This window comes from Bos taurus, chromosome 1 (genome assembly GCF_002263795.3).
Source record: "Bos taurus isolate L1 Dominette 01449 registration number 42190680 breed Hereford chromosome 1, ARS-UCD2.0, whole genome shotgun sequence".
Lineage (NCBI taxonomy): Eukaryota > Metazoa > Chordata > Mammalia > Artiodactyla > Bovidae > Bos > Bos taurus.
The window spans coordinates 56,750,889-56,773,993 of NC_037328.1; the positions used below are offsets into that span (position 1 = coordinate 56,750,889).

Sequence of the window (23,105 nt, forward strand, 5' to 3'; positions counted from 1 at the left end):
CCCACTGACTGTAGCATACCAGGCTTCCCTTTCCTTTACTGTTTCCCAGAGTTTGCTCAAATTCATGTCCACTGAGTTGGTGATGCCATCCAACCATATCATCTTCTATCTCCCCCTTTTCCTGCCCTCAGTATTTCACAGCTTCAGGGTCTTTTCCAGTGAGTCGGTTCTTCGCATCAGGTGGCCAGTATTGGAGCTTCAGCTTCAACATCAGTCCTTCCAATGAATATTCAGGCTTGATTTTCTTTAGAATTTACTGGTTTGATCTCCTTGCTCTCAAGGGACTCTCAAGAGTCTTCTCCAGCACCAGTTCAAAAGCATCAATTCTTTGACCCTTAGCTTTTTTTATGATAGTATTTTCATATTCTGATTTCTTATTCCAAAGAAGAAATGAATCTTTATATATTATCACCTACCTAAAGAAACATTTCTTTTTTGTTATTAATAATATGCGCCTAAAGTACAAATAATCGAGTGATTGCCATCTATATCAGGGCTTCCCTGGGGGCTCAGACAGTAAAGAATCTGCCTGCAGTGTGGGAGACCTGGCTTCGATCCCTGGGTCAGGAGATCTCCTAGAGAAGGAAATGACAACCCACTCCAGTATCCTTGCCCAGAAAATTCCATGGATGGAGGAGCCTGATAGGCTACAGCCCATGGGGTCACAAAGAGTTGGACACGACTGAGTGACTTCTCTTTCTTCTTTGCCATCTATATCAGAGGGCTTTCTAAAATGTAGAGATAGTAAGAAAATATGAAATGGAAATACAGTTTGTATTTTTAATAATTAAGCTTGTGCAGTAATCAGCCGTGATATAAATTGGTGTCTTTTAGCTTTTAAGTTTGGACTCCATTTAGCCTGTTTAGGTTACATCTGTCAGACTAAAACTTTATATATATATATATATATATATATGTGTGTGTGTGTGTGTGTGTGTGTGTGTGTGTATATACACATATATATGCACACACATATATATAGATACTGAACATGTGTCAAAGATTTCTTTAACTCATTGATAAAGGAATAGGATGGTTCAAAGGACAATTCAAGAGGCATCTGTAGATACTAAAGAATGTTGGGATAAAAGTCCTCTGTGGAAAAGCGTTAACATAGCCAATGACTGCTTATCCTCAGAGACTGCTTACAAGAGTCACCCTTGGCTGGCATCTCAGGAACTTGGATTTTAGGAATGTCCCCCCATTTTGTTAGGGAACTGTTGACCGAAACCATCCACCTTGGCCAAACACAATGATAACCATTTGTCTGAGTTGTCTCACAAAAGGAGGTTCCAATAAAGAACACAGTGCTGCTGCTGTAAACTAACCAGGAAAATTTCGGAGGGGCCACAAGGAAGGACGACACACCAACCCATAGTATGTCTTATAAAAGTAACCTGAAGAGAGCGGGGGAAAAGGGAACTCCCTTGCACTGTTGGTGGGAATATAAATTGATAACAGCCACTATGGAAGACAGTATGGAGATTCCTTTAAAAACTAGGAATAAACTACCTAGAAATAATACAATACTAGGAATAAAATGACCCAACAAATCCCATTATTGGGCATATACTCTGAGAAAACCATAATTGAAAAAAGCACGTACACCAATGTTCATTGCAGCACCATTTACAGACATAGAAGCAACCTAGATATCTATCAATAGATGAATGTATAAAGAAGTTGTGCTACATATATAGTGGAATATTGACCATAAAAAGGAATGCATTTGAGCCAGTGCTAATGAGGAGGATGAACCTAGAGCCTATTATACAGTGAAGTAAATCAGAAAGAGAAAAAGCATATATTAACATATATATGGAATCTAGAAAGATGGTACTGATGAACCTATGTGCAGGTCAGCAATGGAGATGCAGACAGAACAGACTTACAGACACAGAATTGGGGGAAGGAAAGGATGGGACGAATGGAGAGAGTAGCATAGAATCGTGTGTGTTAAGTTGCTTGAGTTGTGTGTGACTCTGGGACCCTATAGACTAGCTCACCAGGCTCCTCTGTCCATGGAGATCCTCCAGGCGAGAATACAGCAGTGGGTTGCCATGCCCTCCTCCAGGGGATCTTCCCGACCTAGGGATCAAACCCACGTCTCCTGCGGCTCCTGCTCTGCAGGCAGATTCTTTACCCCTGAGCTACCAGAGAAACCATGGAAACATACACTACCATATATAAAACAGATAGGGGGAATTTGCTGTACGACTCAAGGATCTCAAACTGGGACTCTGTAACAACCTAGAAGAGTGGGAATGGCATAGGAGGTGGGAGGGAGGTTCAAGAGGGAGGGGACATATGTTTACCTACGGCTGATTCATCTTGATATATGGCAGAAACCAACACAGTATTGTAAAGCAGTTATCCTTCAATTGAAAAACTAACCTGAATTTGGGAGGGGCCAAAAGGAAGAAGGAGGAGACTATATCCTGCCTACCTCCAGAAGCCCTCACATTGGAATTCATCTTGGCTGAGATGTGCATGTGCCATCAGAAGGGACCCTGAGTCAGAATGGCCAGAGATAACCCAGAAACTAACCTCATTACCATATAACCTGAGACTGTGAGTCACATGGCATAACAATCCTGGGTTCCCTTCCCTGCTGCTCCCTACCTGGGCACCCCTTCCCCATATAGTCTCTTGGTCAGTAAAGTCTTTTGCTTTGTATCTCCTTGGACAATTCATTTCTGAGCATTAGACAAGAGCCCTCTCTCAGACCCTGGAAGGGATTCCCCTTTCCCAGCAATTCCAGAACTGATCAAAGTGGCTCACTGTGCCTAAACTGTCAATACAAACAATGAGGTTTGTGCTGGACAAATGCTTTCCTTCTATGAGTCTGGCATTTTGGTAGGTGCCAGGCAGAAACTGCCCAAGTGGCCAGCTCCCGATGAAACACTCATCACTGAGTCTCTCACAAGCTTCTCTGGTGAACATTTCATATGTGCTGTCACAATGCATCTCTGGGAGAAGTAAGCTCAACTTTTGTGACCACTCGGAGAGAATTCTTAGAAGCTCAAGCCTAGTATCCCCGGACTTCACTTCAGTGCCTTTTTGATTTCCTGATTTTGCTTTGTATCCATTCACTGTAATAAATCATAGCTGTGAGGCAACTATATGCTGAGTCTTGTGAGTCCCCCTAGCGAAATGTCAAACCTGGGAGTGGTCTTGGGGACCCCTGACACAGATCCAAAATATATTAATATTCTACGGGGCCATAAAATATAGGAATTATCTTTTATACTAAACAAAAATCACTGACAAACCAAAATTACACGAGCCATCTGTGTGCCACAGTGCCTGAGTTCGAGCAGGTTGTTAGAGGATGGCAGGGCCTCTCTTCAGAGGCCTATGTTGCCCAGACACTGTTAGGCATGATTATTAGAAAGATGAGGAAAGGGCTCCTGCCCATGAGAGATTTTCAAGGTTAAATATAATTATGAGAAAATGCAATAAATATGATTAGAAATTCATAGTACTTCTGTGGAGGCAAAACCTATAGTGCTTAAAGACAGAGTCTCTAGAGCTTTAGGTTTAGGTCCTGGTTTACCATTTACTAGCCCTGTTACTGAGCCATTTACTTAACCTTCCTGAGGTTTCCTCGTCTGTAAAGTGTCATAATATAAACCTATTTAATAAAGTGTAAGGATTAGGCACAATGCATTTAGAACAATGACAAATTGGAGTCACTACCATTTCCCTTGTAGTTTTTTAAAGGGTTATTTCTTTAGAATTCAGAGTCTCAGCCACTGGATCAACAAGAAAGTCCCTCATTTGTATTTTTATATGCACCAAACACAGTCCAGTGAGAAACTGGAGGGCACAATTCAGTGGAGTTTAGGGAAGAAACTGAAGGCAAGGATGTGAGTGGGGCTTCTAAAACTGAACTAGATTGTAATTTCCAGTTCCCAAGATCCAAAGTGGAATGTTAGCTATATGGCATCCTTTCAAATGTTCAATGGCTAGGAAAAGGGAGGGGCAGGAACCTTCATTATTTAAGATGGGAAAAGCTGTCTTAAAATTTAACCTAGCTTTGCAGAGGTTGGCATCATAAATTCCAAATGAGTTTGATGTAGGACATTGTTAATTCCTTTAATGTTCATTTTCATTCCTTCCCCCCCCCCACCCCCCCACCAAAGCTCCTCTTTTTCTAAAACTACCCCATGCCGTGTGGTCAGTGATACGGAAAATACTTGAACAGCCAGCAGGCTCTGAGTGCCTATCCTCTGGAATTCCTGCATTGATTTTAAAAGCAACATGGACCCTCTAAACAACTGCAGCTTCTGCAATGGAAGAGGATAATGTCAATGCCAATGGAGAGGAAGGCTAATGAGACCACAGAATACATTCGCTTTTGCAGCATCTGTTGAGCTCAGAGGTATTTCCAGACACAATTTACACAGTATGCTGATCTCTGAGCAGCCAATAGATAGGTCCGTGAGGAGGAGAGGAGGAAAAGAGCTTTGGGCAAGGCTGAATTTTATAAAGCATGGAGATGTAAAGCAAGAGAACGTTACTTTGAGACACAACCATTCCCAAGGAAGTGTCCAAAGGGGATATGTCAAATTTTTATTACATTTAAAGCCGTTAAAAACAAACAAACAAACAAAAAAACTAAGGAGCTCTATCTTCTGAAGGAAGAAAGAGAATGGGTGGAATTTAGATATATCTTTTTCAGATCCCCTTCCATTATAGACCTAAAGTCACTTTTTAGTTTAGAAATATAATCATGTAATATGCATAACTTGGCTTGATGAAAAAATGTGATGCTTTGGTGCATTTAGAGTATATACCTCAAAACTGCAGACAATTTTAAAAATCAAATTTGTCTTTTGAAGAAACATCTAATAGAAAAAAAGCTCAAATCTCAGCTTCTCACTGCATTCCTGACTCATCCTCATCTCTGTGTCCTAGAATTTTCTCAGCAGGTGCTCCATGCTCTGTCATGAACAGCACTTTGCTCAAGCCTTTTTGGTAGAACTTACTGCTTGGAAAGTCTCAGTTTATACGCCAACCTCCCTCTCTCAAAGCACCATTGAGAATGGCAGCTTTGTTCTGATGTTCTCTAACCCCAGGCATCCCCAACCACATACATCATCTCCTTGCCCACCTGTGATGTTGATATTCCCTTCTGTTCTGACCTTGGCACTCCTGTCATGTGTTTATGTGTGCTAAGTGATTTCAGTCGTATCTGACTCTTTGCAACCCTATGGACTCTAGCCTGCCAGGCTCCTCCGTCCAAGGGATTCTCCAGACAAGAATACTGGAGTCAGTTGCCATGCCCTCCTCCAGGGATCTTCCCTATGCAAGGATGGAACCTCTGTCTCTTGTGGCTCCAGCATTGCAGGAGGATTCTTTACCACTGAGCCACTAGGGAAGCCCAGACTCTTCTCATGCACCTACTTATTCAGCTTGAGCAACTTCACCCAGGTTCTTGGTTTTAACTGCTACCTACCTACAGATAATTCAACTACTTTCCTTCATTCCAGATTTTTCTCTTGAGCTCCAGATGCACAAAACCCACTGCCTAATGGCTGGGATGGACTGTGGTGGCCCTCCCAAATGCAATAAATCCAAACGCTATCTTCTTTCCCCTTTAATGTACCTCCCGGCTTATGGTCCACTTAAAAGAACTGGTGCAACAATTACTCTTATTATACAAGTCAAACTTATGAGTCATTCTGACCCTCTTCTTTTCTTTCACCTATATCAGATCTGAAGGTTCTTCCCCCACTCCCCCACTCTGCTATGAAAGCACTCAAGCTCATTTGCATGATACATAAGCCCAGTGGCAAGGCCAATAAATAGTTGACAACTAGCTGGGGTGAGTTCCGATTTGTAGCATTTGCCAACAACCATGGTAGAAATACTCCTGTCATAACTGGCTTCAAGCTACCATTGTAATGTCACTGAATACAAGGAAACTGGGAAGAAATGCCCAGTACCAGGCTGTTACATAGTATATACACCATGTAAAGACAATAACCATAAACATCCTAAAAAAAAATAGGTAGTAGTAAAATGTAGCAAAATAAATTAGGAAGTGATCCATTTTGAATATTTAGCCTGTAATACAATGTATTTAAAAGTAAGATTACATAATTTAACTGCTTATAATGGCTGAGTTTAATAATTGGCTTTCAAAATTCCTGAAAATTTAACCATGGACACTTGCAAGCATGCTCCTTTATAATCTGGAGTATGCCTGCCATTCCAGCTTTATTTCTATGCGTATCTTCCCTTTAACCCTATGTTTTGTTGATACTAGATTACGTTTGCCTTCTTAAATAAGCTGCCTTTGCCAGCAACGCCTTCTGTATCCTTCCCGCCTCATCCCATCCACTAGGCAAACACCTACTCATCTTTTGAGACTTAAAGTCATCTCACTTATAAATCTTTTCATTAATCTCCTACCTTCTTCCTCCAGATACAAATGTACCTGAGGACTTTGTGCATATTTTAAGCATAACCCTTGATTGGCATCTATGATTTACAAGTTTAACTTTGCTGCTAAACCATGTCTCATTTTTTTAAAATCTCAGATACATAGGCCTTTTAAAAAAGTTACAGAAAAAAGTAATTATAATATCTGTAGCCACTCAGTAAATAGAGGGTTGAGCCAATTTCTGGTGCCACCACCCAGGGGATTGTGTTTTTGTTTTTTTTTTCTCTGAAGATTTCCTGTGGGTTTCTGGACATTTCTAACTTATGCCTTGGTTGGGTTCCTCTCTTTCCCATTATATCCTCTCCAGAACCATGATTTCAATCATTCACATGTTTTGTTACAGTGGCAAAAGCATCTTTGGGTATAAAAGATCTGCAAAACACAGTCTCAAAAAAAGAGACAAATGTACATCTTTTAGAATTGTTTCTGCTTTTATATAACAAGCCAACATCTTCCCTAGAGCAATTCCAGCCACACAGGAAATAACATGCTTTCTGTTTGGGCTTTTATTTCCTTAGTCCCGGGTTAGAACCAGTTAGTCCATATCGCTTCCGCCCAAGATGCAACTGACTGACTTCCAAATTCAGCGGACACCCTCCCTGCTAGAGACTCTTGCCCCTGAACTTCTAGTCTCTGAAGCCAGTCTGCTGCCTTTAAAGCTTCTTCAATTGAGGAGTCCATGCAGCCTCCAGACCTGTGATGGTCAGACCTTCTCAAGCCTTTTTTTAACCTACTGCTCTCCTCAAAGCTCAGATTCTCTCACAACCATTTGTTTTTCACAGGATTCTCTCTCCTACTCCTTCAGCTACTGGCCACTAAGCCTTTTCTCAAGCAAACCACCCACATAACTATGAAGTAATTAGATTTTCAGGAGTCCAGGCCCCAGCTGGCAGGAGATTTTTCTCAATTCATGTATTGTTTGAGGTCATTTCCTGCACAGCTTCAAATCAATTTCCCACAGGGACAAAGATCACTATCCCATGTGCTAGACTTGTTTTATCTAATGTTCTGAGTCAACTAATCAATCTATTCCAGAGGAAAATTTTATATTTTATTTCTCTCCAGAACAGTACTTCACACAGTTAAATACTCAAAAAAAAAAAAAAAAAATTTTTTTTTGTTGTTGTTGAATAAACCAAAGAAAATTTGTGATGTTTTTCCCATGAAAAGTACCCAGACTTACATAACACTAATAAGACTTAATTTTTTTTTTTTTTTTTTTTTTTGCCACATCTCCTTGCATACAGGATCTTAGTAGTCTTCCAGCTAGGGATTGAACCCATGTCCCCTTGCAGTGGAACATATGAGTCTTAACCACTGGACCACCAAGGAAGTCCCAACAAGACTTCTTACCTCCAAGTGACTTATAGTCTAGGAAGACAAACCACCAAGACCTTCAGCAGTTCTAAAAATTTCAGGCCAACTTAGGTCTGAAGATTATTCGCAAGGTCTAGTTTGCTCACACCAAATACGCAGTGACCACTGACAGCGTGTTATCTGTGCCTTCCTGGTCCTTAATTAAAATAAACAGATGACATCTTTATAGAAATCTTTCACTCCAAGAGTTCTTCGTACATTGAGCTCCCTTTAATTCATAAAACGTGTACTCAGTGTTTCCAGATTTAAAAATCGCATTAAAACGCTATACTCCTTGAATAAGTCAAACTGAGGCACAGAGGTTTCCCACCGGGATGGAAGTTTCTGGATGAAATCCGCCTGGAAACAGAACAAGCAGAGCGTTGCAGCTCCCAGCCCCGTCCCTCCCGCCCCACCAGACAACTGTTCCCCTCCGGGCAGGGGCAAAGTGGTTTGGCAACTCCTGACAGATGGACAGCTGAGAGAACGGACTCTCCCACAGGCCCCTGCCCCTGCGCAGCTGTGCGCGGGCCTCGTGCGCCACGCCGGCTGTCCCCCGGAGCAGCGGAGAGAATCGTGCGGCTGAGAAAGCAGCTCTCCGCGGGAGGGAGGCGGGCGGGCTTGACTGACACCCGAGAGGGCTGGCTTTTTGGAAGGCTCTTAGCAACGGCCCTGGTTTGACCCTCCTCAGCCATGAGAAAATCGAATCAGTGTACCCTTCTCCCAGGCGCTTGTAGCATCAGCAGCGCAACGTCAAGGGGGCCTTCCTCCCTGCCTGTTAATTACCTGCTCTCTCCCATCTCAGGGTTCCTGCCTTTGCAAAAGTGCCTCTGGGAGGAAGGAAGAAACGACTACCACCCAGCCCCCTTGCTGCCCCGGGGCTTCAGGCTTGATTGTGAGTCCTGGTGCGTCGTTTCGTCTTATTGATAGGCGGGATTGAGAGGTGGCATCCATCCCCCCACCCCCCAGCCCCTATCCCCCCGGACAGACAGGGGCTTTATTCTAAGAGTCACTGGCGCGTGGCTGCGCTTTTCTCTCCCGTTTGTAGGTGAAACCCCAGTGACTTCATTGGCTCCTTGATTTAAACCACGCCCGGCTGTCTGCCCGCTTTGCTGCTGCCGGGCCAGGCGGCCCAGCCACATCCCAGCCCAGGGTGCAGAGAGCCGGGCGGGTGCTCTATTGTGTGGATGCCTCGCGTGTCCTCTCTTCTCTTCCAGAGATGGCTAACAGGGGCCCGAGCTACGGCTTAAGCCGAGAGGTGCAGGAGAAGATCGAGCAGAAGTACGACGCGGACCTGGAGAACAAGCTGGTGGACTGGATCATCCTTCAGTGCGCCGAGGACATAGAGCACCCGCCCCCGGGCAGGGCCCATTTTCAGAAATGGTTGATGGACGGAACGGTAAGGACCGGCAACGATCCTAGTGGATGAGGGGCGAGCGGTGGGCAGGGAAGCCCTCCAGGGTCTCCTCTTTTTACGTGAGGATGGCTGCCAAGCTCTTGTCTCGTGGGGATGGAGATGGGAATGCCTTTATCTCTTCGGGGATGGACGATCTGGGCTCCCTGCTAGAATTCCCTCGCTAGATTAGAGTACCCTCCGCCCATCCCAGACATCACAGCTTGCTTCTGAGTTGCTGGCAGATTGGAAGCCCTTTTGCTCTTTACAGCGAGAGTAGAGATAAGTATTTCCTTGAGATCTTTCCAGCCTTCTTGGTGCATCAGCTCCTGGAAGGGAGATGAGGGGTGGGGGGGAGGGGATTCCTTCCCCCAGGAGTAATAGGTTGGTTATATAGTAAAACAAAGGAAGGGGTGGAGGAGTAGGACTCACCACCTTCCCATTCTTCCTGGAGCTATCTGCCTTGGGGATGCTCAGTGCCTGTCTGTTGAATGGATGGGTTCTCATGAAACTGAAGGGAATCCTTATTTGATAACTGCTTTTCTAAGGAGATGCTGCTGTGTATTTGGGTGGATGGGGACCACAGGCTCTGCTGATGCCAACAAGCCGGTCTTTTCCCACAGGCTGTGATTTACTGTTACATAACGGCTGTCCCAGGCTTCTGTTGGGTTATGCCCAGCGCTTTGGTTATAGGTATCTGGGGGGAGCCACCCGGTTTGGTTCCTTTACATATCATTAGCCCTTACCCGATGCATTATTGAAGCCTGATTCTGATCTGCCTTTTGATGGAAGAAATAATACTATATCATTCTACCTCTCTGGAAGCCACTAACTCATCCCTCCATAGAAAGCTTGAAATCGTGACTGCATCACTGCACACATTCCCTCTCTAAACAGTCTTTCCCTCACCCAGAAAAAGGAAGGGAGGAGTTAGGAGGGAAGAGGATTCCCAAGCTAGTGGCCTCATCACGGTCAGGAGCAGCCAGAGGATGGGTTTTTGGGATTCAGTGTGGGAGCCTGGCCACCCAGCTCAGAGCCCATGCCTTTCTGGGGTGCCAGATTGGCCCAGGCCCAAACCTGTAGTCTGTGCCCTGTGGGGGCCAGGATTTCACTTTGCATTTAGGGACTAGTAAATACAAAGGGAAACACTGATTCTGTACCCCCACCCCCACCCTTTCCTTCTTCAGGTCTTGTGCAAGCTGATAAACAGTTTATACCCACCAGGACAAGAGCCCATTCCCAAGATCTCAGAGTCCAAGATGGCTTTTAAGCAGATGGAACAGATCTCCCAGTTCCTAAAAGCTGCGGAGATCTATGGTGTCAGGACCACCGACATTTTTCAGACCGTGGATCTGTGGGAAGGTAAACAGCTTTCTCATGCCTTCGGCTCATTCTCCCCTCCCCCACCCGTTTGCTTTTCTCTTTGTGAAACCTGCCCACAGTGTTCTTCCGTGTGCTTCCATGCGTGTGTGCACATGTGATTTGAGAATGTGAGAGGATTATCAGCTGTCACCCAGGCGCGCTGTTTGCCTCCTACTTTGTGATGTTCTATTGCAAGTGTTCCTCCTCTAAGGAACACACACCTCGGGACACAGCAGGGACCCCGCAAACTAAAGGCATAAACAGAAGCCTCTGTGGAGAAGAAGCTAACAAGGTTGCATGGATGCCTCTCCTTTCTTTTACTCCTCCCACAACATAATTTTCTCTACAAATGATAGTTCCTGGAGGGGATGGGGGTCGGCAAGTATGCTTCTGACTCACCAGCAGCCAGGGTTATAGACAAAGCTGCCTGGCACAACTTTGTCATTCAATCTGAGAAATAATAGCACCCCAGCCTTGTATTAAATGATTACTTGGGAGGTTGATGACTATGCCTTGCAGATGTGTATTTGCTCAGAGACAGTGACAAATGATTTTTTCTTTTATAGTTGTGAATTAAGAAATCTAACAAGGCATAAAAAGGAAATCAAGTTTCTAGACATATTTATCAATCCACCACCATTAGGGAAAGTGATGTGGATGGAGATACCACCAGAGAATTTGGGACCCACGGTCACAGGGCTCAGAGTCCCCTGGAGCCCAAATGTACACTTCCATCCAAGCATGTTTTTCCACACCAGGCCTGCCGCGGTGAGGAGAGGGAGGGACTTGTGTGAGCAGGGCTACCAGGTTGACGCTTCACTCTCATACTCATTGTCACCAGCTGTCATCGGTGGTTCAATCAACAGGATACTCGGGGCAGTGGCCCAAGTGGCTCTACTGACAATGAGAATGAACAGACTTTCCTGGGATCAGGAGACAATGATATATGAAGGGGTATTCAGATGATGGTTGAACCATATTTCTAGCAGAGGACCATTCTACTAAACACCTTATAAAGAAGCAATTGCCTCCTTAATCCTCACCCCCCGACACACACCCTGTCTCCATGTCATGCAGAGAACAGATGAGTACTTAAAAATCCTAAGAGGCCGATCAGTTTATCAGTCATGTTTTGCTATTATTTAGAAGCTCAGATATTCAGACCTTCGGGCCAGGCCATTGAACCTCACGGACACTAGCCTCCAAATCCCCACAGAATGTCATCGTTCAGCTTTAGTCCCTGCTTTATAGGTCAAAACTATGCTGATTTTTCCTTGCTAATAATACCTATTGCTTATCAATATTTTCCTCAACACTAGGCACGGTACTACTGCCTTTCTGCATAATACCAATCAATTCTCCTAACAATTTCAGGAGAGGGGGTGTTGTCGTATGACTGGCTAGTAATTAGCAGAGCCAGGACTCAAACCCACGCTCTGTGATATCAAAGAGTAGGGCCTTCACTCGTCTGCATGCCATGCTTTGGCCAGCATGCTATTTCTTTCCCCTACACCAGGAGTGTGCTGTTGAGTCATAACCATGAGTGAGGAGATGAGGAGGAGAGGGAGTATGATTCAGGGCTGTGTGGGACGGAAGGTGAGAGCCCCTGTGCTGGCAGGTTTGTGTGAATGGAAGGGGTCCCAGTGAGTGCCCCAACCCTACCGAGTACAGGAAGTATATAGGTTAAGGAAGAAACTGGGAGGGCTGGGGGAGGTGGGGAGCCCAAGGGTGCTTTTCTGTGCTGAGGAGGCTTTTCTTGTCTTTCCTCTTTTCCAAAGACCACAGAGGTGAACTTTAGGCACAGGAGGTGCTAGCAGTGAGGGGGAGGAGGACAGGGGCAAGGGTTCCCTGATAAGTAGAGTAGGTGATGATGAAACTAGAGCTCACCCACAATTACTTATGTATGTTGTACTACCTGCCCCAACCCCAGGCATCAGCTAGCTCTCAGGGAAGAAGGAAGTTGAGGGGCATCAGTGTGACAGCAGGAGCCTGAGATGGGGTGGTAGAAGGGTGGGCTCCAAGGCAGGGTGATACTCCTAGAGAAAAGGGGAAAAGCAGACACTCTGAGGTGGACAGGTGGGCTCCCAGGGCAAAGAAAGATGGGGCTGTAAAGGAAATAAGGAAGGCAACTGATTACTGCTAGGGCGCTGTGGCTGAGATGCTGTGGTCAGGAGAGCTGGCATAGAACAGATACTTCAGAGTGTCTAGAGGCTCCAGGACCTGGTGGGCCCCTCCATGGAGGGACAACTCAGGACTGAGGTTGGGAGATTCATTCTGTGTGCTAGAAGGGATACTTGACATCCCCCAGGAGGCTTGTCTGCAGCTTGGGCTGGTTACCATACAATGGAGCCAGAGGCAGGAAAGTGAGTTACTTTGAGCAGAGATCGGGGAGCCATGTGGCCCTGGGTGAGTCCAGGAATGAAAGCCGTGGAACAACAGCACCAACAAGCATGAGGCTGGATCCTTCTGCCAGAGCCGCTGGTCCCCTGCGAGTCTGGGGATGAGTGAGCTGGAGTCTAAGGGATGCCACTGGGCAGGCGGGCAGGTGTCGATATGCCTATGTGCGTGAGAGGGTGTCCATGTTTGTGTGCTCAGCTATTGGACCGGCCATCCCCTCAGCTTAGTTTCACATTCTTCTTGCTCTTCTGCACCTGACCTGTGGTTTTAATGCTGTCATCAAATTTCACATTACTCACATTCACTCCTGATTCCACGCATTGTGGTCATGGTAGCTGTGGCTCCAAGGGGCCAGCCCTCCTTGCCTGGGTACTTCTCTTCCTTGTCTGCAGGCACTTTATACTCGACAGCTCTCAGTGCCTTGTCTCCCCTGCTTGGCATCTTCCTAAGTAAGGCGTCTGCTTGCCCATGGCTGCCCAGTGACTCTGTGCTGCTCTTATGTCGCAGATGAATAAAGCCGCAGGAGCCCAAAGCTTGCCAAATGCCTTCTCTTTTAGCTTCAGTTGTTTAGATAGGCAGACGCCCCAGAGGTATCCTCTATCTTGAAACCCCTTTTAGATACAAGGTGAAATGTTTGGAATGGATTTGGGGGCAACCAGAATAAAAGGTTCAAGGCCTTAAGAAGGAACCCAGGGCTAAATGATCTAAAAAACAACCCAACTACAGAGATACAGATAAGGTTACTGGAGTTCCCCTTGAAGGAAGCTGGGTGACCTGTTCCTTTCAGTGATAGAGGAGCAGTGAGGGCAGCTTAGAGCCATGGAAGGAGAGGTCTTTCTCATGGATGCCTGGCAGGTTTGGGATTCACCCCAGGTCCCTGGAAAGGACGGGTGGGGCCATCTCAGTTGTGACTCTGGAGAGCAATGGAGGTTAGTTTTCAGCATCTCTTCTGTGGAGGGAAAGGGGGAAGAAGAGAAAGGGAGGAGCCCGAAAAGGAGGGGTGTCTGTGTGTGTAAGAGATAATGCATGAGAGCAAGTGAGTGTGCTGGTCACAAAGCGTGCAAAGAAATGTCACCCTGGAGGGTAGGAGAGTGCAGGCCCCTAAGTCAGAAATTAGACCACCAGGTTCAAACCTCTGCTCCACCACTTACCAATGAGCTTTTCTAAGCTTCTATTTTCTCACTTGTAAAATGGGAATAATAGTGTCTATTTCGCAGGGTTGATGTGAGACGTCAATGAGACAATGCGTTAAAAGTGCTTAGCGCAGTGCTTCTACTGTGGAAGAGTAGACCATAAAATATGATAGCAATTTTCAAGTTACTATTATCATTGTCTCTTTAAAAAGACTAACAGAAAGTGAGGGCAGCAGGAGCAAGGCTGGAAGGGCGCATGTTCTGTCTGGAATGAATGGACTTCATTAAGGGCCTCACACAGCGGCCGGTAGGGTTGCCTGGATGACCTTTTCTCTCTCTGTCATCTCCAGTGGCTTCACCTCTGGCCATTCTCCAAAATGAGGGGCCATCTTTTGGGTCTCTTTATTAACTTTTTTCCACCTCTATGGTCATTACCCTTCATGTTTTTCCCATGATACATATTGCTTTGCCTATTCCAAACCGAGGGGTCTTGGTACTATGGGAAGAGCGTGAGTTTTAGCGTCATGCTCCAGACCTTGGTTAGACTGCTTAGTTTCTCAGAGGCTCAGTTCCCTTCTATAATCAGCTCTTCCCTTGTAGGATTCTTGCAAGGATTAAATGTATAAAATGCCTAGCGTGATGCCTGGCTAAGAGACACCTAATAAACGTTGGTTTTTTTCCCTCTGCTGTCAATCCATCAATAAATACCCTTTTTGGTTCCCATGCATAACCAGGCAAAATGAGCATTAGACACCTAGAATTCTAGAATGTCAGAGTAGACAAGACTTAAAAATCAATCAAATCTGATCACTCTTCCCCATAATCCTACTGACGAGGGTTTGGGACACATGGTTTTATGCCGTCTTCGTGTTCCCCTCCTTGATGACTGAGTGTTGGAGAGGTTTATACTGGGGGTGCAGTGCCTGGAATATATTCCAAATATGGAGCCATATATGTTCTCTGGGAGGTGTCACTGTATGTGTCATTCCTCAATAGTAAGAAAAGACGAGACTTTTCACCCAGTCTGAGAGCTGTTCAGGGACATTGTACAGTACCCGTGGTGACTTGAGACATTACAGAAATGCCTGCTGCTTGAAGCCTCCTTTTCTCTCAGAGCAGCCGTTACTGCATTTATTCCAGGCACTGGTCACTCTGGTGTGTGGCGGGCTCTTCCTTCAGCAGTGGTCCTTCAACTGCAGTGTGCACCAGAAAGAACCTCCTGTCAGGCTTGTGACAACCCAGATTACTGGACCCCAGCCCCAGAGTTTTGGAGATATTAAGTCTGGGGTGGGGCTTAGGGATTTGCATTTCTTACCCATTCACAGGTGATACTGCTTCTGCTCGTCTGGGAACTCCACTCTGAGAACCGCTGCCCTACAGAATTTCTCAGCGAGGCAAGGAGCATAAATTTATAAAGCCCACAGAGCAGCCCAACCTACCCTCTGACGTTTCACCCTGATTTAGAGCGATAGTTTTCTACCTTGAGTGGAGAATTGAGGGTTATGCCTAAGTTATTACTCAGGAAAATAAGAAATGTTTTTTTCATCCATTGACTGCTTTCTCTATAAGTCCCAGAAAGATTGAAAAAAAAAACAACAAAAACCACCCAGTATTCTAAGAGCAACAAGGTGGAGTCAAGAATAATGTAAAATAAAAGTAATTCCAAAGCAAGAGCTTTGAATGTAAGACTGAGTTTTAGTATTGAAAGCAGAGTATCCAACCTGACTATACCTGCCCAGATGACTCCTCTGGGCTTATTTCTTTCTCTTTAACTTTTTGTTATTTTTTCTACCCAAAGACATGCATAAGAGAATGAAAATCATTTTAAAAATTAAGGGAACAGAATCCTTGTTCAGGTATCTTTTTGGTAAAAGCCTTCAAACTCTATGGGCACTGGGGTTCCTTATAATATAGAACCCTTGGCCCATCCCCCCAGACATGATCCTTTAATCGCTGGATTGTAAGACCATACCGGGGAGACACTGCGCTGTGATAAAGCAGTAAATAGGGAACAGAGTGCTGTCAAGTAAGTTGCTTTAAGAGATTCTGACAAGGAAAGCTACCTTGCCGCCATCTCTTTTTATAATTGCAAGTCTAATATTAGTTTCCCCTATGATAGGGGGCTGGAAGGGTTCAGGAGCCTGATTAAAATCCTGAGCTGTTATGTAAACTCGGCCCCTCTCTTTTGTGTATCACTTTCCTTCTGTGGCCAGTGGTCTCAGATCACCACCTGGACTCTGAGCCTCCCTGGTGGCTCAGTCGGGAAAGAATCTCCCTGCAATGCAGGAGACTCAGGTTCAGTCCCTGGGTCAGGAAGGTCCCCTGAAGAAGGAAATGGCAACCTACTCCAGTATTCTTTCCTGGGAAAATCCCATGGACAGAGGAGCCTGGAGGGCTACAGTCCGTGGGGTCACAAGAGTTGGACACGACTTAGCGACTAAACCACCAATGCCACCTGGACTCAGTCTCATTCATACACTCCCGGCATCTAGAAAAGTCCAGCACCTAGTTGGTACTTTAGAACCATTCTCCTCCTCCCCCTTCTTCCTCTTTCACCCTCTTTTTCTTGGAGAAATAGCCTTGAACAGCAGTTTCAAGCGGTCTTGTCAAAGTAACTAGGGGTAGTTTTCAGGAAGCAAAGCAATTCCAAGCTTCTGAGGTTCTGAGCAGCCTCCCCAATGTGGATTTAACTATTGATGTTACTTCTGACTTTGTGGAGAGTAGCTCTGAAGGAAGCAGTTATGGCTTAGCAACTTTAATTTAGTACCTACCACATATCAGACATTGGGATGTTTTTAAAAATTAAAAAAGTATAGTATTGGAGGCAGTGCTTGCATGTCCATCTGGCTGCATCAGAATCATCACAGGAGATTGTCCCAGGATGTGAATTTTCAAGATCCTCAATTCTGATAATCGGTCTAGTTAGGAGTCACCAGGTGAAACCCATGTTTCTTAAACTTGTCTGATGGCATGAATCATATGGAAAGATTATTAAAAATACAAACTCTCAGGCCCCACCCAGGACTGCCAGATCAGTCCCTCCAGGGAATGACCTCAAATTTCATGTTGTTTTTTTTTTTAAAGAAAGTCAGGAAATTTTTATATTTTTAAAGTGTTCCCCCAACCTCATCTGATAAATAATTCCAGAAGCTTGGGAAACTATGTTCTATAGCAGGCTGGGTTCTAGGCAGATGGATGTGTGGTTGTGATTCAAGCAGTTTAGTTTTTGCGGCTTTATAACTGGCTCACTTCACAGATCTTTCCCAACCTCACTGCTCCTTCAAACATTTCAATGTTTGACTCTCAGTGACAGGAATCAACCTCCAAAAACAGCCCGCTTCTACCCAATAGCACTTGATCTGAGCTTCTGAACTGGCAAGAGAAATGAGGCTGGAATAGAGGCTCTCTTCCCATTTGGTTCACCCAAAATAGTAGAATTCTTTCCAAAGTGTGCCTTTTAGAAAATAAAATAGACATGAACTGGTTGCAGAAGGCAGATTTCTGTTCATTTATATTACTTAATCTTGACAATAATTATTTTAACTTGATCTGCAAACTGGTGGGGATCTCTGGGCCTCAATTGCTTTCTTTTGCTTTAATCTGACTAGGGTTGAGAAATTATTCCAAACAAAACAAAGGTTTGAGGTCATTTGAAATTTGTGCCCCAGATTTTATGGGGATTTTATGCCTGTGGGAGATGGCAGTGTGGCCTCCTAGATTGTTTGTGGGCTTTGCCTTCAGACAGACCTGAGTTAGAGCTTGGCCCTGATTTACTTGTTGGGTAGCTCTGGCAAGTTAATTAACTTTCCTAAGTTAATTTTTCCATCCACCTTTTGGGAGGAATCATATCAAGTCCATGGGGTCGGTGAAACTGTTAGTCACTGAGTTGTGTCTGACTCTTTGTGACTCCACGGACTATAGCCCGTCAGGCTCCTCTAGGAATTCTCTAGGCAAGAATACTGGAGTGTGTATCCATGCACTTCTCCAGGGATCTTCCTGACCCAGGGATTGAACCCCAATCTCCTGCATTGCAGGCAGATTCTTTACCGTCTGAGCCACCTCTTCACAGATGGCTCTAGTGGTAAAGAATCCGCCAGCCAATACAGGAGATGTAAGAGACATGGGTTCAGTCCCTGGGTTGGGAAGATCCCCAGGAGGAGGCATGGCAATCCATTACAGTATTCTTGCCTGGAGAATCCCATGGTCATAGAGCCTGGTGGGCTACAGTCTGTAGGGTCACAAAGAGTTGGACACGACTGAAACGACTTAGCAGCAACAGCTACAAAATGGAGCTCACAATCACATATAATGAAGTGTTTTTGAAGTGAAAGTCGCTCAGTTACGTTCAACTCTGCGACCCCATGAACTGTAGCCTGCCAGGGTCCTCTGTCCATGGGATTCTCCAGGCCAGAATACTGGAGTGGGTTGCCATTTCCTCCTCCAGGGGATCTTCTGACCCAGATATCAAACCCAGGTCTCCCGCATTGTAGGGGGATTCTTTACCAGCTGAGTCACAAGGGAAGCCCACGAATACTTGAGTGGGTAGCCTATCCCTTCTCCAGGGGATCTTCCTGACCCAGGGATCGAACCCAGGTCTCTCGTTGCAGGCGTATTCTTTACCATCTCAGCTACCAGGGAAACCAATAAAGTGTTTAGCCTATCATTTATAACAAATCTCTTGTCTCCGGACCTTTCTTTTTTAAAAAAGGTTTTCCAGTTTTTCCCTGTCTAATGCCTGTTTACCCAGCTTCTTTTGCCCAATCACACAATTTCTTCCTTTTGGATGCTTCTGGCTTGAGGGTGGGGTGGGATTTATAGGTCTACATTCCTGGATATCTTCCCCTTGCCCCAGCTTAGTTCTCCCTCTCCTCTCTGGGCTCATGCAGTGTGTGTTGTTAGCCCTATGTGATGGATGGGGGCTGGGTCTATGGTTTAACAGAGCTTGCTTCCCACCCCTGGCACCAGGAAAGTATCTGTGGCTGCTTGCCAGGTTGCCAGCTCCACATTTTCCCAGATCCTGGACATGCCAGATGTGCTCTTTCCAACCACCAGGCACAGATTTCTGGTGTGCTTCCTGTAGAGAGTGGAGATGAGTGACGTACCCAGACCTTTCTAAGCTTCCCATGTGCTTCGGTTTCTCGAGATTCTCTTTAATGGCTCACTGCTTGAAAGCAAGCCTCTCCGTATCTCCTCCCACAGTGATTTCAGAATCATCATGACAGTTCTATCAAAAAAAATGTATCTTATGATACAGTGACAGTCCCAGAAATGCTTTAAATCTGCGGAAGAGAGGGAACATTCTCATAACCTCTCCTTCATTTCCTCCTCTCTGACTTTCAGTTCCCTTGGGGGGGGCCCACGCTCCTTCCATCTGCTGCCCAGATCTCCTTTCTCCACCAGCACCAGCTTGTTTCTTGCGTCTGTGTGGGGCTCTCCCATTGAGAAAGTTTCATCCCTGTATGTATTATCCATCCCACAGGGCTCACAATCCAGGAAATCGTCCTGTGGTTAATGTGGCAGTGTAGGAGGGGCGGGGAGAGATGAGGATCTGCTGTCTCTCCTCCTCTTTGAATAAATGGAACTCTGAGCTGGACTTCCTCTACAGGCCTTAATAGTTTATTTTGTTATAGTTATGCTCCATTCTCCTTTTTGTCTGCCTTTCCCCTGCAATTCTGTATTCTCGGGACTAGGCTGCAGCAGCCTGCCCCGGGAGATTGCAGATGGTTCACTCAGTCTGGAGAGGAACTTTAATGTCTGCCCTTAACTTTCACAGCCCCTGCTAGGTGAACACTGCACTCTCCCCCAGCTGGGGCTTTAGCTTCTGCACTTCACGCTGTGCCGTACGTATGCCTTTGATCTGGTTCTTAATTGTGGGGCTAAGCACACAGTAGCAACTTCCCTTTTCCTTGTCCAGGCCATGTCAGCTGGCTAGAAGCGGGGAGGGGAGAAGGATGGAAGAGGAGACTGCTTGTAGGCCAGTTGTCCGCTCCGTGGCTGAAGGGTCAGGGCTCCTTCGGTGACAGTGTGCCCCTCCCCCTGAGTGAGGGGGTACCTCTCCCTCACTCCCTCTCAGTCTCTCCTCCTCTCTCCCTCCCTCACTCTCTCTCATGCAAGCCATTTATTTATTATCTCCATTTAGCTCCTTTCAAGCAGCACAAAATGAAGAGCCTCTCACCACGTCACACTGGAGTCTCTGTGTTGATTTGCCTTTCTTCATCTGCCAGGCTCCAGCCCAAAGAACCAAGTGAATACTCAATTTGATGCACATGGGTGATTTTAGACCCTTTTAACCCAGATAAAGTAAAAGGAAGAATCCTCCTGGGTTTGGTGCAGTTCATCCATCCAGTCAATATCTTTGCAGTTCCTTTCTCTTTTCAGTCGGAAGAAAATCTCCTGTGCAGACCCCACACCAGCCTGCCCACAGACCTCCCCTCACCACTGCTTGTAAACCCTCGGAGGCTGGGGCCTCTGCTAAGGGCAGAGACCCACCTCTGTCTGAGCTGCTCAGTTATTGGAATGTGTTTATGCATGCAACTGGGAATGGATTAGAACCTGGTTTCTGCATGCACCACATAAAGAATAATTAGTCAGGAGATTTTTTTGTTGTTGTTCCTTTCTGAAGAGTTTGGCTATGGTGTCTTTGGCCACTTGAGTGTATTGTATCCCTCTCCTCCAGTGTGCTCAACTACAGCCTCCTATGAGAACTTCTTCCCAGAGGTCCAGCCCCATGCTCCTCGACTCCTTGGCCCCGACACACACTTGGCTTTAATCTCTTCATTGGCTTCCAGAAGGACATGGCAGCCGTGAGAGGACCCTGATGGCTCTGGGCAGCGTTGCTGTCACCAAGATGATGGCTGTTACCGGGGAGAACCGTCTTGGTTTCACAGGTAAAAAGACCTTTCCAGTCACACGCTCTCCCCTTCCCTGGGCCGAGGATGATTTTAACAAAAGTGAGCATCTGAAGCCTTGGAGCTCCCTGGAGCTGTTTGGACACAAAGTCCAGGCGAGAAACAGGCAAACACAGCCCACAGCTGAATCTCCCGGAACAAGGCTAGACCTATGCTGCCATTCAGGTGAATATACCACCAGAGCTTTCCTGCTTTTCAGATACCTGAACACTGCGCTCTGCCCACTTATGTCTCTCCTGAGGCAGAGCAGAACTGAATGGCTTTTCTCACATGTACCTTCATGTCTGAATTTGGTTTTATTATGAGCCAACTTGCCCTGAATGCACATATTTATTTATTTTCCCACATAATGAAGGTAAAATATGTTTTTATTTGTTGGAACAGTCCTGTCCTCCTAGCATATCCATTAATAGCATTCTCTGTCATTCTCAGAGGTGGCCTGAAGTGGATAATAAATTATATCGTTGTGTCGGTAAAGGGCCTTTTCCTAAAGAAATTTGTTTTGCTGTTTGTTTGGGGCAGAGAGAGGTAGCAAGGGAGCTTAAAGTTAACCCAATAGCTCAGTGGGAGATGAAAAGAGCACGTTGTACAGATAATTGACCCTTCATTCCTCTAATCCCCTCTTCTTGACAGTTTAAAAAGGTACCAGCTTGTGGCAATGTAAATGAACCTGGTCTGAAAAGCTAGATATTGCCAGGTGAAACCCTGGTTTTAGCCCCCATTTTGTTAGTGACCCATAAAACCAGCATTATTTACTATCTGGCTCTTCATTAAAGCTCGCAGACGTCTGTCTAGGGTAAGAAATTTCACCTCCTTAACTCACTACATCCCTCAGCTCTAAGGTGGGACATTCATCCTTGGCCCCATACAGAAAAGGGTGGAGTGGGATGAATGAAATGCTTACTAAAAAAGAGCTGATTTTAGTTTTCACAAGGGCTAGAGGTAACTGGTGAGAGGAGAGACAGGAAAGCTGTCTGAGAGTAAAATCTCCAGAGAAGCAGCACTGGTTCTTTGCTGTGGAAATTCTGGAAATTCACTTAAGAGTAGAGAGGTCGTGTATCAGAGTAGGGCCCGTCTGTGGTAGGGTCATGGCCCAGGTGGTGCTGCAACCCAGGGCAGGGTCGTAGCTCAGGGTAGAACCATAGTTCCTGGCAGGACTGTGGTTCAGAATAAGGCTGTCCTTCTAATCGGTGGCCCCCAAAAGAACATGTCTAACTGCATATCTTGGGAAAGGTTTAAAAACGGAATGATAGTGTTCCCTCTCATTCCCTCTGCCCAGGAAAGCCCAGCAGAATCGGAGAGGATTTTCCGAGGAGCAGCTTCGCCAGGGACAGAACGTAATAGGCCTACAGATGGGCAGCAACAAGGGAGCCTCCCAGGCAGGCATGACCGGGTATGGAATGCCCAGGCAGATCATGTAAGACGCCACGTCCCGCAACCTGTAGTGAGGACGAAAGTGCCGCATCGTGGTCTCTATGATAAAGAAGTAGTTAGTCACCTTCTGACCTTCTCAAAGCCTCCTGCCCCTGGTTTTTGCAAGTGCTGCATTTCTGCTGCGAATCCACGTTGCCTACTGCTGCCACCTCCTGTTCATTTAGAACTATGCAAAGACTCCGCTTCCTCTTCCTCAGCTCCTTTGCCCTAGAAGCCTTCGTTTGTCTGATTATTTATTTATTTATTTGCCAAAAATGTCCCTCCTCAACTTACAGAACGCACCTAATAAACAAATTAGTCTTGTGTCTTCAAATGTAACGTTTCTTCTTTGTCTCTAGGGACTTTGCAGGCAGGGCTGATCATTTCATTCAAGAAGCTAGCAATATGGAATTAAGCTGTAGAAATGTAAGTAAACTTTCAGGTAGTCCTTACAAGGTTATACCGGTCATCTTGATAGTTGCAGTAAAAAGTTTCGGAATAGTTTTGCCCACTCTGACAGCCTGAAGCCAAGAGCTCAAGAACAAGGTCTTTGCCCCCCACATATTTTTTGAGTACCTACCTTATGCTTATTATGCCAGACTCTGGCCAAAGGGTTGGGGGGACGATACAGAAATGAGCAATCCGAAGCCCCAGTTCTTCACGGACTCACGTTAGATGCCCAGAAAGTATGG

At 45.7% G+C, this 23,105-nt stretch overlaps 1 protein-coding gene across 3 annotated transcripts; it reads left to right on the forward strand.

Moving 5' to 3' along the window:
* Positions 1 to 8,521: 8,521 nt before the first annotated feature.
* TAGLN3 (transgelin 3) lies at positions 8,522 to 22,747 on the forward strand. 3 transcript variants are annotated; one of them, NM_001434884.1, is given in 8 exon segments: positions 8,522 to 8,712; positions 9,025 to 9,206; positions 10,388 to 10,562; positions 12,079 to 12,080; positions 20,881 to 20,896; positions 20,899 to 20,937; positions 20,940 to 20,979; positions 22,280 to 22,747. In NM_001434884.1, coding segments are annotated over 7 exon segments (594 nt in total). In that variant the 5' UTR covers positions 8,522 to 8,712; positions 9,025 to 9,026; the 3' UTR covers positions 22,422 to 22,747.
* The last annotated feature ends 358 nt before the right edge of the window (positions 22,748 to 23,105 follow it).